The sequence below is a fragment of the Astatotilapia calliptera genome, unplaced genomic scaffold, assembly GCF_900246225.1.
Source record: "Astatotilapia calliptera unplaced genomic scaffold, fAstCal1.2 U_scaffold_219, whole genome shotgun sequence".
NCBI lineage: Eukaryota > Metazoa > Chordata > Actinopteri > Cichliformes > Cichlidae > Astatotilapia > Astatotilapia calliptera.
Window position 1 is genome coordinate 1 of NW_020535751.1, and position 19,735 is coordinate 19,735.

At 43.6% G+C, this 19,735-nt stretch overlaps 1 protein-coding gene across 1 annotated transcript; it reads right to left on the reverse strand.

Moving 5' to 3' along the window:
- Positions 1-40: 40 nt before the first annotated feature.
- Positions 41-19,168, reverse strand: LOC113017841 (protein NLRC3-like). Its single transcript, XM_026160948.1, has 7 exons — positions 19,115-19,168; positions 17,612-17,777; positions 15,657-15,791; positions 13,792-14,033; positions 11,896-13,687; positions 3,030-3,203; positions 41-732 (listed from the first exon to the last, which is right to left on the reverse strand). Exons 2-7 carry the CDS (start codon positions 17,749-17,751, stop codon positions 540-542), a joined length of 2,676 nt encoding a protein of 891 aa, XP_026016733.1. The 5' UTR covers positions 17,752-17,777; positions 19,115-19,168; the 3' UTR covers positions 41-539.
- Positions 19,169-19,735: the final 567 nt, after the last annotated feature.

The window sequence follows — 19,735 nt, forward strand, 5'->3', positions numbered from 1 at the left end:
CCACACCAGGAGAGGAGATATGTGAAAACACTCTATTCTTTGTGTTTTTGCTTTGCTCCTGTCAAACTGCTTTAATAAAATCTGCTGCAGTCTAAACTGTGGACGTTCCCTTTTTAACCCTTTGTGAAACAATTAAGGTTTAAATCTGAGTATTCATCTATGTTAGTGTTTAATGGGTCTAATAGGTTGCTTTGGCCTTTCCCAGTAATATCTTCCCTTGCAGTCTGTGGTCCAGGCTTCTAAAACCATCCCAGGTTAACAAGAACTACAATCTAGAGGAGAGCTGCCATAACAGGTGTGACTGATGAGATCTGACCTGCAAGGTTACTCAGGTTTGTTTGTATCAGGACAAGCAGGGAAGCCGCCTGGACGTCAAAGTAGTTAGAGCTGGGCGAGTGTCCTCACCCACATCGGCTTCACAACTCTGCATCATCTACTGAGTAAGACTCAGAGCATCAGAGATTAGAAGGTCTACAAAGAGCTGAACCAGACTTCCTGTATAAAGGTTTTAGTTCCACAGATCGACAGTGTCAGCACAACTAAAACGTGGAGACTGACCTCAGAGTTTCAATTTGATGTTGTGGATTCTCCAGAAGAACACACAGCTGCTTCACTCCTGAATCCTGAAGCTTGTGGTCTCTCAGGTCCACCACTCTGGGATACGAAGGGTTGAGCTTCAGCACTGCTTCCAGATAATCACAGCTGATCTCTGACAAATCACAGCGCTCCAATCTGTATAGAGAATGAAAGATGTAAGTTTATTAGACAAAGTGCTTGAAATCATTCAGTGTTTCATCATCTGTTCAGAGCTGAAGAAGGTTCAGAATGTAGAAGTTTAGAAAATGGAAACTCCAAACAGCTGAAGCCAACAGGAAGCAGCTTCAAACAAACACAACAAGAGAAAAAACTCTGAATGTTTCACATTAAAGTCGAACATTTCTAACAAGAGTATTTTAAAGACAGAGTCACTGATGATCATCTTCTGCCCAGTAAAACTTTGGGTTTCCTCATGTGAGTGTTAATGATGCACAAAGACTGTGAGTGCAAAGAGGGAGCGAGGAGGATGACAGAGAGATGGTACAGGAGCATCAAGAACCCGGCGAGGAAATGAGCAGAAGGACTTTGGAGCCTGTTGGATTGAAGCTTTCACAGAGACGTGTTTGACTGGACACCACCAGGACAGACTTTTAATCCCAGGATTTGGATGAGCTTTCTGTCTTTATGGTCACAAATGATGCTGTAACTCTGTGAATGTCCTGGAACTGTCAGCAGTGTGGTTTCGTCCTTTTGACCTGAGTTTCCACAGCTCTTATAACAGCAGTGTACATTCAGACTGAGACACGCTTCAGTCTGTATGGACCTGTTTCTGTAGCTGCCACCATCATTCTACGGTCGTGTCCAAATTCATGGGCTGCATCCTCCCGAGGACCCGGCCTTTGCGGTCTACGTGGGCTGGGTCCTCAGAAGGTCGGGTAGGCTGGAAATAAACGGCTGGGGAAATTGGACGGTCTAGCCTTCTGATTAGCGTCACCGCTGTCTCGGTGGAGTTTAATAAACTCAGCCGTCTGCTCCTTGCTATCTGCAATATAACAGGACACTGGCGTAAATTCTCGACCGTCTCATACTTCTGTTTAATCAGTTTTCTGTTTGACGTTTAGTCAGCTCTGTAAAGACCAAGGAGGAACCCACCTGGGGGATTAATAAAGTTTTATTTTATCTAATCTAATAACTTTAATCTCAGCCAAACCGATTTACTCACGAACAAACAAAACACTGAAAAAAGCCCAACAATAACATTTTGAGGTTGTCTAAGTGACTTATATATCACGTTTAACCTGAGTAGCGAAAGTCCGCGGTGATGTGAAAATGATGTGCCGGGAGTTGTGCCGTTCTCGGCGGCTTCAGTGACCCTCGAGCTCCCGGCGAGCTATCGAGCTGGTGGGTAGCAGACGTCTCCGAAAACGTCGAAGCACTTTTGCAAATATGCGGTATCTTGATAAACCGAGCAGATATTTGATGTTTACACAGCTACTTTCTCGCCTGAAAATATGTTAAAAGTTTATTTTGTGACCGAAAAAGATTAGTATGAGTCATTTTAAAACTTAGTAGCGGCCGCCATTGTTGGAAACTGGAGTTTGGCTGGGCCGCGCTATGAATTCTGGGATATGGTAGGCCACGACGGACACACCCGACCCATCCTTCAAATTCGGGGAAAAGGAGGACGCATTTGTTGGCTGCATTCGGATGAGTCTACGAATTTGGACAGCCTTCGACGTGTCGCTGTGACGTAATCGGTCTACAAATGCGACCTCAGGAGGACGCAGCCCATGAATTTGGACACGACCTACATGTTTGTACATCAGCTTATCAAATACTGTCTGCTGTCTTCATTTATTACTCTTCACCTGCTTCACTGTCACTGTGTGGGCGGAGCTGTCTGAGCCCTGCCCACACAGACACAGCTCCTCTCTGGAGCAAAACTTCTGCTTCATCTCCGCCTCTTTTCTTCATCCTCCACCTCTCTTTTCTCTTCTTCGGTGTTCTGCAGCCACAGAGCCTCACAGCCATTAGCACGCCCATACCTGAGCAGCTAGCATTACCCAGCATGCCGTGCAGCAGTGTCAGTTTGTAAATGTGCAAGAATTCCTGCTCCAAACTGTTTCACAGAGTGCTGTGTGCCGTGACCTTTGACCTGCTAAAGACAGTCAGCTGTGGATTATTCATTGTTGTGTCTGATACTTAGAACTGTGAGGAAGAAGCTACACAGTTAATCAGGGTCCCCTCTCTCTGAATCAGGAAAGGTGGGCAGGCCGCGTGTGGGCCGCGGGCCATACGTTGAGTATCACTGTTTGAAATGTGAACATTGTTCTGCTGCAGTCAATGGACTAAACCAGAGAAGAAGAAAACAGACTTTACCATGAAGATCCTCAGTGTGGATCAGTATAATATCAGCCTGATGTCTGCAGTTTAGTGTCAGCACAACTTTCACATCATATTCATCTCAGCACAACTAAAACATGCTGACTGACCTCAGAGTTTCAAATCGACATCGTGGATTCTCCAGGAAACCACACAGATGCTTCACTCCTGGATCCTTCAGGTTGCTGTAGGTTCCACTCAGGTCCACCTCTGTGGGATACGAGGGGTTGGACTTCAGCGCTGCTGCCAGATATTCAAGGCCAATATCTGACAAACCACAGACACTGTATAAAGAATGAAAGATGTAAGTTTATTAGAGAAAGTGCTTGAAATCATTCAGTGTTTCATCATCTGTTCAGAGCTGAAGAAGGTTCAGAATGTAGAAGTTTAGAAAATGGAAACTCCAAACAGCTGAAGCCAACAGGAAGCAGCTTCAAACAAACACAACAAGAGAAAAAACTCTGAATGTTTCACATTAAAGTCGTACATTTCTCATAAAAACAGGACAAAGACTTGAAAAAGTCGTGTTTTTCCTTCCAGGAACCACATGGCTTCACTTTTAAAGGTGAAGTGTGACAGAAATGGACATATTTGAAGTCCAACACCTTTTTCCAGTCACATTATTAAAGCAGACAAACTACAAGCTCATTTTCATTCCAACAAGTCATCTTCTGACCTGGACTAACAACACTGGTCTCTATGTGCAGCTGGCTGTGAGACCAGTGCTCAGGGAGCGTCTACAAAGTGCAACACTGATAGAACATCACACACTCATTTGCTTCCAGCACTTTCACACAAACATCTACTGTCATTATTCATGTTCCTGCTCCTGCCGTCCCATTTCACAAGCCTTGCACTTCCGGCCTTTGCGGTCTTTGAGTACGCGGCCCTTGAGGACCGTTAAGGCTTCAGACCCTGAATTGTGATACAGCCAGTGAGTACTTTCATAGGCTGCATCCTCCTGAGGACCCGGCCTTCACGGTCTATGTGGGCCGGGTCCTCCGAAGGTCGGGTAGGCCGGAAGTGCGAGGCTGTAATATCAGATGGTCTAGCCTTCTGATTAGCGTCACCGCTGTCTCGGTGGAGTTTAATAACCTCGGCCGTCTGCTCCTTGCTATCTAAAATATAACAGGACACTGGTGGATGACGTCAGTGCGCACACACAGTGTTTACACACATCTTCAACCTTTCCCTCTCTCTGTCTGTAGTCCCAGCCTTCTTCAAAATGGCCACCATCGTCTCTGTACCCAAATCCTCCACCATCTCATCATTGAACTTCTGGCGACCTGTAGCCCTGACCCCCATCGTAAGCAAATGCTTCGAGAAGCTGGTCAGGGACTTCATCTGCTCTGCACTACCTGACTCACTGGACCCTCTACAGTTTGCATACCACCACAAGAGGTCCACTGATGATGCCATAGCCCTGACACTACACACTGCCCTGTCACACCTGGAGAAGAGAGACACGTATGTGAGAATGCTGTTTGTAGATTACAGCTCAGTATTCAATACCATCGTTCCCTCAAAGCTGGACAGGAAACTGCAGGATCTAGGACTGAGTAGCTCCCTCTGCAGCTGGATTCTTAACTTCCTGTCTGACAGATGCCAAGTGGTCAGACTGGGCAGCATCAACTCATCCCCCATCACACTGAACACTGGTGCTCCACAGGGGTGTGTACTGAGCCCTGTCCTGTACTCACAGGAGAGGGCGGAGTACAGTTTGCGGACGACACTACAGTGGTGGGTCTTATCACCAATGGTGATGAGACGGCTTACAGGGAGGAGGTCAGCGCCCTGACCCACCGGTGTCAAGACAACCATCTCACCCTCAACGTCGCAAAGACAAAGGAATTGATAGTGGACTTCCGGAGGTGCAGAGAAGTACACACCCCATCACCATCAATGGTGCTGCTGTGGAGAGTGAGCAGCTTCCGGTTCCTTGGTGTACATCTGGCTGACGATCTTACGTGGTCAGTACTAGGGCTGCACGATTTTTTTGCTTAGAATTGAGATCACGATTCTCTCACGATTTTCTTTTCCAGTATAAATATTTATTGCACTTATTAACTGCACATCAACTTCGTAACAGTTGAGACTGAACATAAAAACAATAAATAAACATAAAAACAACAAATGTCTCACGTTTTGTTGTTGCCGCAAAATGTTGTACTGCTTGAAATTCCGTCTCCACCGTTGCTCCACACTGCGTGTATAGAGCAGGTAGTGCAACAATAGAAAAATAGTTGCGGGACGGCACTGTGTAGCGTTTGTCTAGGGTGTTGATCATTTTCCTACATCCCTCGTTTTGCACAGTGTTGATGGGAGCCATATCTTTGGTCAGGTGATAAGTGATAGCCTCCGTAATTTCTTTGTGCCTGCAGGAGTTCGACGTGTATAGGGAAGCGCTGTATAAGGTTCCCGTTATTGATGTTTGGGTTGTTGACCGGGACGGATTTTCTCCTGTTACTTTCGTCATCCCTGACGTGCTCTCCGTGGTTTTTTCCCTGCTAATTTTCGCAGCCAGCTTCTGTACCACGTGGTATAAGGCTCCGCCCTTGTCATTTGTTGAGCAGGAAGAGTGAGCGCTTGTTTTCATGCAGATTACATCCCGGATCTAAATGCGGTACAATCGTCGTCGTCTTTTCTCTCTCTCTTTTTTTTTAAAATCGTTGTAATTTGGAAATGAGATCGCACATAAGTATGAATTGAGATCGCGATTTTCTAACGATTAATCATGCAGCCCTAGTCAGGACACATAAACAAAGCAGTGAAGAAGGCGCAGCAGCGCCTCTTCTTTGTCAGGAGACTGAAAAGATTCGGCATGAGCCCCCGCATCCTCAGGACCTTCTATCGCTTTGCCATTGAGAGCATCCTCACCGGATGCATCACCACCTGGTACGGCAACAGCACCGCTTACAACTGCAAAGCTCTCCAGCGAGTAGTGCGGTGTTCTGAACGGATAATTGGAGGTGAGCTTCCCTCCCTCCAAGACATCTACAGGAAGCGCTGCCTGAGGAAAGCGGGGAGGACCATCAAGGACTCCAGTCCCCCCAGCCATCAACTGTTCAGACTGCTTCCATCAGGAAGGAGGTTCTGCAGCATCCGGTCCCCAACCAGCAGACTGAGAGAGCTTTTTCCACCAGGCCATCAGACTGCTGAACACTTCATAGACACCTCACCTTCACTACTGGAACTTCAACATTATGCACTCCACACTGTATATAAATGCCACTTGTTTTGCACATGTCCAACTACCAACCTCTGTATATTTTATTTTATTGTTTACTCTATTTAATTTCCATATAACTCTCAGATTTAGCCATTCTTCTATTTTGCTTGTTCTTATGTTATTGTAGTTTTGCACACCTCTGTTGCTTGTGAAGCTCGCACACAAGAATTTCACTCGCATGTACTGTACCAGTGTACCTGCACATGTGATGTGACAGTCAAAGTGATTTGATTTCAGCCGCCATAACCCCCGCAATACACGGACTTCATTTACTGAGGTTATATTCATCAGGTTTTTATTTCCTGATGTTCGTATGTGTCCTGCGTGTTTCAGTCGCCAATTCTGAATTATAACTAACATAAAAACATGTTTAAGGAGGAGAGAAAGCAAATAAATCTGTTTAACATCTGATCTTTGTGTTTTTGTTCAGTAATCAGCGTGACCTGCGTATAAACGCATAAAAGAGATAACGTTGGTGTTTCATGTAGTAACTGCTGGCTTTAACTGTACAAAGGTTGTTCGACACTATGACACACATACAGACTTCATGATGTTCGGCTAATATTTTAATTGTGAATATTAATCACGAGGGTAAACGGCCCTGTACACCACGGAGCGAGGTCAGCATGTCCACGATATCTTCAGCTCTCTGAGTTAACCCAGAGTTTCCCAGCTGACTAATCTAACTGTCATCTACGAATATGTCACGGCTCATATCAATATGATTTTACACAAAATCATCCTTTTTACTGCCAACTATTCCAGAGACGTGAAAATCTACAGCATAAAGAAAAAAAAAATATAGCAGTCTAACGCAACACTGTAACAGAGATGAACCGTCTGTTTGTCGAAGATCAAAGTGGAATGAATGTGATTGGTTGAACAGGTGTCCGTGATCTGTGTTTTCTGCATTTTCATCAGCGTAAGAGACTCAGCAGCAGATTAGAATAACATTTATACGTTTAATAAATCATAAATCATACACAAAACGATCAAACCTGTTCCAACAGTTTGAGTTTGTGTTCCCTCAGCTGCAGACTCGCTGCTGTTTAAATGTTTGAGAGGAAGATTAGATATAAACAAATGTCAAACATAGACTCAGTCTGCGTTCACATTTGATATGAGGCCAGCACGTACAGTGGCTGTGTCCTGTTTTAAGATCGTATATGTAAAATTGTTGTCTGACCTGGAGTCCGTGGTTACCATGGTTACTGCATAAGCAGCTGTAATGAAAACAGCTGGCACAGCGGAAACCTACCGGCGACATGAGGTTTGTCATTGCAACAGAACTGTCTGAATGGTTAACTGACGTTAACTTGGATAAATTATAGTTAAGCAGTCTCACAGATAACACCCACGGAGCTGTGTGACTGTTCACCACTACACTGAAATCAGCAGGCTATTACTGAAATACACGTGCTATCCGGTTGTTCAGTGATGACGCGACGAATCCTACTTCCGGGTCTAAAGTAGTCTGCGTTTAATATGGCTTTTGTGTTGTTAACATGTTTAATGTTATGTATTTTCTTCTATTTGATCTCAAAAAGCTCCTAAAACAGTCAGCGACCACTGTTGACCTCCCTCGGCTTTTATTACCGCTAATCATTTATTTAAGCTCAGTTTTTAAAACCTTACGATGTAACTACAGCCCAGCCCATGCAGCAGTATATGAATGACTAACCTCGTATTGTGGATGGATTATCTCAGTTGTTCTCCTGGCTGAAGTTTGGTCCTTTTACAGCATCCTGCCATGCGATTACATTTGTTCCTGACCACCGAGAACACTCACGTTAACTTTTATCAAGTGGAAAAACAGTTAGCTTGTTTATATTATGCTAACATAGCTGTGTCGCTAGCGGTCACGTAGCACATCATTATATACCAGCTAGCCCAACTTCAGTAACCCTACAAACGTCACTGCTGTTTAGTTTTCTGTCTTCATTTATGCTGGAAGTGATAGCAGAGCTGTACGTTTTCATTTGTTTCCAAAACCCCGCAGTCAGGATATGCTATATTGTATTTAGATAGAAGCTAGCGAGCTAACTTCCTGCTAACTTCTAACTCCGTTAATTGTCATAAATTCCGTTTTCATGGATGCCTGGATGTTAAACTCAATTGTTACACCTGGTAGAGCAGAACGCTGATCATTTTATTAAAGATGAAAGAATTTAGACAGTTTTTCAACTCTCAGTAATGCCATAGTGATCGTTTGATATATGGACCTGCAGCGGAGTTTAGACCCAGACACGGCTAGTGACGTCAGACTGAACAACCGGATATCATAAACTATGATATAAATAGGGAGGTCCTATTAACATGTTTAGTTTTACAGGACACCTTCCTGCCTTTAGTCTCATTCATGAGCAGTATTAGTTTTCTTCTAACATCCAGAAGTCTGCATGATGTGTTTCATAGTTTCTAACAAGCCTTTGACAGGTAAACATAACATGACCGAAACACACACAAACAAACAAAAACAATCACACAAATTATATGTTAACCTCGTTTATTTTTAGTTAAGTAAACTCTAAAAATTCTAACAGATCGCTGGTGCTTAGAATACAGTTGAATAACTATTAAAAACCAGATGATGTAATATTTCTGCCCAGGTTGCAGTCTGAACACGCTGTTGCAAGCTCTGCTCCTCTCAGTGGAAATACGCCGTCTCTTTCCTCTTTGTATAAAAACATTTTAAAAGTCAGTTTAATCTCAAAATTCACTGTTAAATCCAAAACCCACCAGATAAAGAAAAGCGAACGGTTCAGTCTAACACAGTGAACCATTAAACTTCAGTAAAACTATGAAGTTATGATGTCTTGATGCATTCTCAATCATCCAGGGAAGTAAGTGAAAAGGGAAAGACCATCTCTGAATCGAGGAGGAGCCTAAGGGTACATCTGTCACCATCTTACATGCTGTGATTGCAGCCGTTCTCCAACTCTCTGTGAATGGGACTCATGGACATTGATCAGTGGTTGTTGATCAATGGCTGTGACAGTTTGCATAATTCTGATTAATGAACTGACCTCCCAGCCCATTGTTCCTTCAGTGGGCTGGTTTCAGTCATTATGCAAATGTACTGTTTATAAGATTGAAACCTGCAGTCAGCTGAGACTGAAGAAGTCACCTGGATGATGACGAAACAAAACGCTACGTCCAGATGAACAGAATCAACTTTTGGAGACATGCAGTTTAACCTCAGCCAAACCGATTTGCTCAGTTGTAAATAAAACAGCGAAGTAAACGTGACCCGACAGACAGAACCTGAGTGAATTAAGTCCAGCGTTTAACCACTGAGAGCTAAAACTCAGCTGAGGTTTCAAAGCTGTGTGATTGGACATCAGCTGCTGATGAAGTTGGTTCGCCTATAAAGTGCTCTGTAGGGAAACAAGCTTCAGCAGCTCTGCGCTCGGGGAAAAAACTATATTTACTTATCTTGTGCAGAAAAATGCACTGACATTGCGTTATATCGAGCACCGGCTGCCCAGTTAAACTGTGACTATCACCAGGTCACGTGGGCGCGTTTCTTGAATTAGCAGCTAAACAGCTGACAGGTGAGGAGGAGGATGCATGCAGGTAAACTGAGGGCCTGTTGAGCTGATCGCTGGTGTCCTGAGAAACACGTCAGCTCGTTCTTTATGTTACAGAAGCACAGAGACACAAGGCGGAAAAAGACGGTGAAAATGAGAATCTGCAAATGCAACATGTGGAACACGGACAGTGGAATATGTAAACAAACTGGGTAACGTAACCCCCCCCAAAAAACCCCAAAAACAGTTAAGCTGGAACACCGGGGCTGTGAGCTCGGTGCTCTCTGTCAGCTGACTGTTAGCAGAGCGAGTGAAATCTCTGAAAACATCTGAGCACTTTTGCAAACACGTTCTATGTTGACAACCTGACCAGACGTGTGAAGATTACGCTGCGACATTCGCGGCTAAAACACTGTTAAAAGTGTAGCTGGTGACAGAAAAACAGGATATTTTATAACTTTACACCACCATTGCTGACGGTGATTTGAAATGCATTCTGGGATACCTGGCTGCCCCAAGGCCACACAAGCAATCGATTATCTAGGATCGACCTGTCTTGACTTACTTTGCACGGCAACCAATCAAATGCTAGAGAAGCTGCAGTGGCAGCGTTAACCCCGCCCACTTAGTTTGATGGGTGAGGCTGACAGATAAAATGATTTCAAGTTGAGACATGAAGGGGACAAAAGTGCCAAAATGAATTAAATAAATACATCATTAAATAACTAATTAAAACTGTCAATAATTAATTAAATGTGTCATAAATATTTATTTAATTATTTCCAATTGTAATTAATTATTGCCACATTTAATTAATTATTTAATGGTGTATTTAATTAATTCATTATGGCAGTCCTGGCGTTCCACAGCACCGTGCCATAAGGCAAAAGTGATAACTGGCTCGGGGACCACAACGTTGAAATTTTGGGTCCATGGCCTGGAAACTCCCCAGATCTTAATCCAATTGAGAATTTGTGGTCAATCCTCAAGAGGCGGGTGGAGGAAACAAAAACCCACTAATTCTGACAAACTCCAAGAAGTGATTATGACAGAATGGGTTGCTGTCAGTCAGGATTTGACTGAGAGCACGCCCAGTCGAATTGCAGAGGTCCTGAAAAAGAAGGGCCAACACTGCAAATACTGACTGTTTGCATAAATGTCATGTAATTGTCGATAAAAGCCTTTGAAACGTATGAAGTGCTTGTCATTATATTTCAGTACATCACAGACACAACTGAAACAAAGATCTAAAAGCAGTTTAGCAGCAAACTTTGTGAAAACTAATATTTGTGTCATTCTCAAAACTTTTTGGCCACGACTGTACTTTCTTCTCACATGTCCATCACTCCTACTCTCGCCTGGATTATTTTTTGGTCAGCAGCTCACTGCTGAGTGACATCTCAGACACTGAGATGAAGACTTTGTTAAATATTTTTTAAAAAGAGTGGACTTAGGAAATACTGAACAAAATACCCCAAAAATTTGAACACAGTAACAAATTTGGTCGATTTCTAGCTAACCAGTTAAAAATAAATAAAGAAAAAACAACTATATGTGCTGTTAAAGATGATCTGGGAACACAATGTATGATCTGAAAGAATGAACAACATTTTTAGGGATTTCTATGAAACTTTATATTCACCACAAAAAAAACGCATCTAAAAAAGACATTTATTACTTTCTTGACAGCGTAACTCTTCCAAAATTCTGCCGATTCTGGCACCAGTTTTTTACAGAACGTTGTTGGAAATCAAAGAAAAGGGAAGACTTCCATCAAATATGAATTCTGCAAACATTAGTCTCCTGCTAAAACCAGGCAAAGACCCTGTACATCCCTCAAGCTATCGTCCAATATCACTTATAAATGTAGACCTTAAAATAATCTGCAAAGCTCTCTCAAAGAGATTAGAGAAAATAACCTCCCTCTTAATTCATCCTGACCAAACTGGTTTCATAAAAGGTCGGCACTCATCAACAAATACACGTAGATTACTTAGTTTCATAGACTACTCATGCAGTAAAAACATCGAAACTACAATATTTTCTTTAGATGCAGAAAAAACGTTTGACAGAGTTAACTGGAAATGTTTATTTCCAACTTTACACAAATTTAGTTTTGGAAACTCTTTCAAAAATATTACACAACAGCTTGTGTCAGAACAAATGACCAAACATCCTCCAGCTTCTGCATTTCTGAATAACAAATCTTGGACTCACCGAGCCTTTCTGCAGTTCCTCACAGCTGGAATCAGTCTCTGTCGTCCCTCTGCTGATGTGTTGTACTTCTGCAGGTCCAACTCATCCAGAACATCCTCTGACATCTGCAGCATGAAGGCCAGAGCTGAGCACTGGATCATAGTGAGTTTCTTCTTTGATCTGTTCTCTGACTTCAGGAACTCTTGGATCTCCTGATGTACTGAGAGGTCGTTAATCTCCATCAGACAGTGGAAGATGTTGATGCTTCTGTCAGGAGAGATTTTAAGCTTCTTGTTATTCTTCAGGTTCTTGATGACACTCTGGATGGTTTCTGGACTGTTCTCTGTCTGACCCAGCAGACCTCCTAAGAGTCTCTGGTTGGACTCCAGACAGAGGCCATGAAGGAAGCGAACAAACAGGTCCAGACGACCATTTTTACTCCTGAAGGATTTTGTTAGTGTTCCCATCAAAAAATCATCCAGAGATGACTCTTTGTATTTTTTTCCCAGGAAGTCCTTCAGCACCTCTGACTTCCTGTTGGTGAAACAGTGGAACATGTAGACTGCAGCCAGAAACTCCTGGATGCTCAGATGAACAAAGCAGTAGACTGGTTTCTGGAAGATCACACACTCTCTTTTGAAGATCTCTGTACAAACTCCTGAGTACACCGAGGCCTCTGTCACATCCAGACCACACTGCTCCAGGTCTTCTTGGTAGAACATGATGTTTCCTTTCTCCAGATGTTCAAACGCCAGCCTCCCCAGCTTCAGAAGAACTTCCCTGTCAGCCTCCGTCAGCTCCTGTGGACTCGTCTCATGTCCCTCGTGGTACTTGTTCTTCTTCCTCTTTGTCTGAACCAGCAGGAAGTGTGAGTACATGTCAGTCAGGGTCTTGGGCAGCTCTCCTCTCTGCTCTGTAGTCAACATGTGCTCCAGAACTGTAGCAGTGATCCAGCAGAAGACTGGGATACTACACATGATGTGGAGGCTCCTGGATGTCTTCATGTGGGAGATGATTCTGCTGGACAGCTCTTCATCACTGAATCTCCTCCTGAAGTACTCCTCCTTCTGGGCGTCAGTGAAGCCTCGTACTTCTGTTAGCCTGTCAACACATGTAGGAGGGATCTGATTGGCCGCTGCAGGTCGGGAAGTTATCCAGACGAGAGCCGAGGGAAGCAGATTCCCCTGGATGAGGTTTGTCAGCAGCTGGCTGACTGATGACTTCTGTGTGACATCAGACAGCAGCTTCCTGTTGGTGAAATCCAATGAAAGTCTGCTTTCATCCAGGCCGTCAAAGATGAACAAAAGCTGAGAGACAGCCAGCTTCTCTGCTGTGACCTTCTGTAATGTTGGATGGAAAACATGGAGCAGCTCCAGAAGACTGTACTGCTCCTCTCTGATCAGGTTCAGCTCCCTGAATGAAAGCAGAACCACCACACTGACATGTTGGTTCTCCAAGCCCTCTGCCCAGTCCAGAGTGAACTTCTGCACTGAGAAGGTTTTTCCAACACCAGCCACGCCGTTGGTCAGAACCACTCTGATGGGTCTCTGTTGGTCAGGTAAGGCTTTAAAGATGTCCTGGCACCTGATTGGAGTGTCATGGAGGGCGTCCATCTTGGAAGCTGTCTCCAGCTGCCTCACCTCATGTTGGCTATGAACCTCTTCACTCTGTCCCTCTGTGATGTAGAGCTCAGTGTAGATCCTGTTGAGGAGGGTTCTACTTCCTGTTTCATCACTTCCTTCAGTCACACGTTCACATCTCCTCCTCAGACTGATCTTATGTTCATCTAAAACCTCCTGCAGACCAACATCTGCTGAAAGAAAGAAAAACAGAAAGAAAACTCTTCAATGTCTGAACAACAACAAGAAGTCCAGTTTTCAGAAATGAGTCCATCAGCAGACAGATGTTCAGTCTTACTTTGTACACAGCTGCTCTGACTGGCTGTCTGCAGTCCAGCTCTGCTTCTGGATCTTTCTCCACACTGGGGACAGGACCAGTCTCCTGATGAAGCAGACTGGTCCCAGTATGAGGAGATGCACTGTCTGCAGAACCAGTGTCCACAGCTGGTAGAGACTGGATCCTTCAGGACGTCCTGACACAAAGCACAGCAGGACAGCTGCTCCTCCTCACAGACACCACTCCTCTTCCTCTTCCTCCCTCTGTGAACACATTTCTTTATCACTAAAATCATTGACTGTCAGTGACAAACATCCAGATTTGATGACACTGTGCAGAAGCTCTGATGGTCACAGAGAAAAGTCAAAGTGGAGAAACTTGTGTTTGAGTTCAGAATCCAAGTTTCCTTTGCTGTTCCTGCCTGTCTTATTAAACACAGAGTGATCAGCCTACAAACTCCACAGTAAAAGCCTTCATCACAGAGCTGATTATGTCCTTCACTGGATGTACTGGAAGTTTGGGATCCATCACTTTCAACTGACCTTTGACCTCCTCTAAAAACTGTGGTGGAGCAGCGGTGTCACATTCAGAGCTTTCAGCTTTATTTTGAAAGAGTTCAGTCATCAGGAAGTGAACTTCTGGGTTCTGATTTCCTTTCTAGTGTTTTACAGAAGTGAAGAAGAAGAACTAAAAGCTTTGAAATGATCTGAGTGATATTTTTGAACATTGCCACCAAATTGAGTTCAGCCTCCAGCAGTAACTTTGTTTCATGATGCCTCCCTGATGATGTGATGTTTGATTACAAACCTGTTTATGTGTTAGACATTAATCACATGAACACAGGCAGAAAAAAGAAGCCAATGAAACAAATGACAGAAACGTGTTCATTCACTGCCATGATCCATATTTTCTATGTACAGATGTTTGTAAAGAACACGTGTGCAGCGCTTTGTTCTGAGTATCTGCTGTCAGCACACAGTGCAGCAATAACTACAACCACACGTTTCTGTAGATCCTGAACATCAGCCTGGAGGAATCTGACCTCAGGTCTGCACACAGACGAGCTTCACCTCTGGGATGATGCTGGCTTCAGCTCCTTCTACAATCAGGCAGAAGCTTCTGCACCATCAGGACACAAACAGAGAGGAGCTGCTATCCTCAGACCATCCAAGTCCTAAATCAGAACATGCTCCCCTCATAGCATCACCATCAGGGTTTAAACAGGACCTTACATCATGTTCTTGTCTCACTGTCATATTTCAGATCATACCTGATTCATTATGACGTCACACGCTGCTACACTGATCCTGCTGCTTCATTACTGCTGATATTACTCTGCTCACTCTGTTCAGTTACTCTGTTTACATCACTTTGCTCATTTGCTTTGTTCTGCTTGCACTGCTCTGTCAGTACATGCTGTGCTAATGTGGCACAAAGCACTTTAACATTACATCTGCACAATGTTTCATTATTTCATTTAATGATTGTTTCTAATGTTTTGTCCAGTCACAGGAGCAGCTCAGCACATTTCACTGTGTTGTACGTGTATGACGATGCCTGTGACAAATAAACAGCCTCGGACTCTTCAATCTTCTGCATTTCTTTGGAGATCAGCTCAGTGGCCTGTTGAGACCATCTTTCTATTTCTGATGACTCAGTTCAGATTATTATCCTGATACTTTCTTTTAAAATGTGATGAAATCATTTATCTGATGTTCTGACACAAATACACCAAAACGATCCCAAACAGCACAAACCACCACGTTACACACAGTGTAATAAAAATACAGGCAACTACAAATAAAAACACTTTAAAAATATAAACTAAAATTACAAAGTGGTCACAGAATTTCAAACACCCGTAAATGAGTCAGCAGCTCTCTTACATGGTCAGCTGAGCTCCATGATTGAAGAACATTGTTGCTGCAGGTTCATGACTGAAATATGGAGGAACTATTTCTTTGGACCAGTCACTCCTCACAGACACACAGCTGGATGCTGGAGACTGTGACCTCTGACCTCTGCAAACACAACCACATTGCATTCATTTCACATCAATTAGTACACCACAAAAGGCATGCAAGAAACACAGTATGAAGGCAAACTTCTGGCTTCAATAACATTCAACAGGTCAGGTGGAAACTTTTCTCAGATTTGATTCATGTTTTTATAGAACGATCCAGCTAAAAAAAATATACCATTAGGTCAGGGGTCAGCAACCTTCAGGACCCAAAGAGCCATTTGGAGCCAGTTTCCACGCAAAAGAAAACACTGGGAGCCACAAATACTTTTTGACATCTAGAATGAAGATAACACTGTATATACTGTTTTTTACCTTTATGCTTTGTGTGAACAACTAAGGTGTGTTGCTTATGAAATCCATGAAGTGCTACAGAGAAAATTACATGTTATTTATGTAATGAACACATTTGAACTCTTAAAGAAATATAACCAAAGGAAAGACACCCAGCTGAACTAAAATGATGTAGCAAACAAAAGCTGCTGTGAGCCGCCACCCTTATATCTCCTTTGGGCTTTTGGAGCCTTGACCTGACTTTTAAAAAATAATTGGAAAAAAAGCTCTATGCTGCTGAAAGATGAAAAATAGATATTTGCAAAATTCTGCCTAAATATGTATTTTACCTGGTTAATGTGTGTGGCGGGGCGTGGTCTGCAGCGCGCTGCAGGGGGGCGGACGCACCTGAGCGGCACCCGCAATCACGCCTCGCCGCCTTAACGTCTGTGCTGTTGTGTTGGTGTGTGTCGGGCTGTGAGCTGCAAAGCTACAGCCGGCTGTGTGCGTACAGCAACCGTGTGTGAAAAGTGGTCAATAAAGAGAAGCTGAAAAGCGAGTTCATGCAAACATCGTCGGGTCTGCCGTGATATGTTTACAACGGGACTTCTGCTCCTGAACCTCTGCGCACAGCGTCTGCAGGTCGGGGCTGTACGAAGTCACTTTCATCTTTACAGGACTGTAAGCTGTCGTCTGTGAGGCGTGAGCGGTGTTTGTTTTTAACGTAGTTCACGGTGGAGAACAGCTGCTGACATAATGTGGATCCGAAGATCCATAATTGGCCTTCCTGGGGTTGAAAGTCTCGATAAATGCACGGCGTTTCGGCGGGTACACCGGCTTCCACGAGTGTGACGCTTATTTGAACGATGAAAAAATAATAAAATATAATTTTATTTTTATATTTCAATATCACAAAAATCTTCCAATTTAGAACTACAAGTTAAAAAAGAACATAAATAAAATACACTTCAGCTAAATACTTCTAATTTATTTTCCCAAACCACGAGGAGCCGCACTGTAAGGACTAAAGAGCCGCAGGTTGCCGACCCCTGCATTAGTGTTAGTCAATGTTGCAACTGAACTGAAAAACAAAAGATTTTGGTCAGGTCCAAAGAAACAGAGTCACTATTAATACAACACAACCCCCCCAAAAAGAGCCATGTAGACCCCGGGCTCTATGGGTCTTGTGCTCGGAGCTTGTTCCTGTGCTGCCATGATTAGTGCCTCTGTGCTGTCTTTCAGTCCAGCTTTGTTCAGCCACTGGTAGGATTTCTGGATGTCAGCCACTTCCTCTGCCTGCTGGTGGTGCAAACTGTGTTGTTCTGAGTTTCATTGGACGTCTTTGTCCAAAGCACCAGACAAAGGGCAAAGTAGATGCATTTGCATCAGCAGGAAAATACACCCCAAACTAGCATCATCATTATACAACTTTAACAACTGCCACTAAATGATACTTCATACACAGACCAGTGTTAGGTTAAGTTATGATGTCACTGGCAGAACATTTATAGAAACAACCTTTGAACTCTGAGTCAGCAGCTCTCTTACATGGTCAGCTGAGCTCCATGATTGAAGAACATTGTTGCTGCAGGTTCATCACTGAAGAGTGGAGGTCTGTCTTTGGACCAGTCACTCCTCACAGACACACAGCTGGATGCTGGAGATGCTGCTCCGTCCTCTTCCTCCATCTTCTTGATGTCAGGGTGGAGTTAGTCTGAGAGGTAAACACACACACACTCAGAGGTGCTGTTGTCCTGGAAGCATCACACTGACGGCTTTCTAATGTTGGAGCTTTGGCCCTAAAGTCCAAACCAGTTATTTTAGAGGCTCAAAGTCTTTAAAAAACACCAAAACCATCACATTATTTAATAAGTACATGATCAGGTGGATGAAGGAACTCAGTGTGTTTGGGATCATCATCATGGTGAGGAGCCCACATGTTACGGCTCCTTTGGAGAGAAGCTGAGGATCACTGCAGGAAGTGAGCTCATGAAACCAAACTGCTGTTTGTGAGCAGCATGACTCTGTTATTGGACCTGCTCTGTGTTCTACATATGATCAATACTTCAAATATCTGTAAACATGTCATCTTATATTTGTTGCACTTGGTCACATCTGTCTTTAAAAATAGATTTTTAATGTCACTGAGAGTTCTTTTCTACCTTTATTGATTTATTTTGGAATAAATTAAATATAAAGGTGCCAAAAACTGCCTGCAGCTTCTGCTCTGTGACAGGAAACTACTGTCAGGCTCAAAATGACTTCAGATTATTCATCACAGAGTGTTTATAGATCACAGGACACGTTACAGTTTCACTGTCGATGTTTTAGTTAAAAAAAATGCTGTGTTAAGGTCTTACTGTGAATCTGCGCGCTCATTGGCTAATACCCTGAGACTGACAGGTGGTTATCCAATCAGCGTGCGGCCTCACACGGACATAAAACTCTTAAAGTTTGTTTTTTAAGGGATTTTCAGATCAGACCTGATGTTTCTGCCTACAGCCTGTTTACCGATATAATCAATATTAGATATCAGAGCAACAGAAACCTCGGTGATCAGGACGCCGGGACTGAGAACAGGAAGTGGCTCAAACGTCGCACTTTCATAAAGTCAGCCTGAACTCCACTCACCGAGTTTCTGTCGCCATTTTAGTTTTAAAAGACGTCTAGATAAGGGCGGGTCTTACTGTGAACCTGCGCGCTCATTGGCTAATAACTTGAGATTGACAAGTCGTTATCCAATGAGCGCGCGGCTTCTCCCAACATAAAGTAGTTTCCTTTGAAAAACCAAAGTCTGATTATTTTTGCCTCCACTGACGGAGCCTGTTGTTCCCGCCACAGAGACACAGTAATGTCAGAGCGGTGTTAACACTCACCTGCCTCAGCACAGCTCTCACTCTCCTCCTGCTCTCTCAGCTAAACTCACTTCCTCTCTACTTACAGGAAACCAGCGCTCAGAGGAGCCGACCGGCCTCACGTTTCACCCACAGACACGAACAGCGTGGAATTATTTTATGTCATAAGAAGAAACATATTCATGTTAACACTCACCTGCCTCAGCTCCACCTTCCTCCTCCTGCTGCTCTGAACGGAGGATCAACACTTTCACTTTCACTGCTCCTCCCTAAACACAGAGGATGCTGGGACTTGTAGTTTTTACCTTGTGTGATATTTATGGCTGTGACACTAAATCACAGCATGTAAACTTCCTGCAAACATGTCACAGGCGATAAAAGTTTCACATTAAAGGTGAAGTTATTTTTCTGTCTCATGTTCAATAAACAGTGAGCTGGGAAAACTGAAGAACAGACTTCAGACGTTCCCTGCAAAGTTTCTGCTGCTCGGTCGTCTGCATGTTGCTGAGACTGAGCTGATGATGAAGCTGTGATGGGTTTATGGCACGTTTGGTTCTGGAGAAGAGTTTTACTGCCGGTGCAGGTGAAATGATCAGAGGTTACAGCCTCTGGTTAAAGTGGAGGCAGCGATCAGGACGGCTGAGCAGCAGAGGTCTCGAGGGTCCTAAAGTGTAAAAGCATCAGAATCAGAATCAGAAAGGGTTTTATTGCCAAATGTTGAGCAGGTTTACAACATTAGGAAATTGCTGTGGTGCTTCAGTGCAAACATACTGCCATAAATTACGCTTAAATAGACACGAAAATAAAAATAAGAATA

Excerpts from the sequence above, each read along its gene's own strand:
- LOC113017841 (XM_026160948.1), bottom strand. The coding sequence starts at position 17,751 with ATGGAGGAAGAGGACGGAGCAGCATCTCCAGCATCCAGCTGTGTGTCT. Across the intron at positions 14,034-15,656 it reads CATGGAGCTCAGCTGACCAT|AGGGAGGAAGAGGAAGAGGA; the intron begins GTAAGAGAGCTG and ends ATGTGTTCACAG. Across the intron at positions 733-3,029 it reads TGTCGATTTGAAACTCTGAG|ATTGGAGCGCTGTGATTTGT; the intron begins GTCAGTCAGCAT and ends TTCTCTATACAG.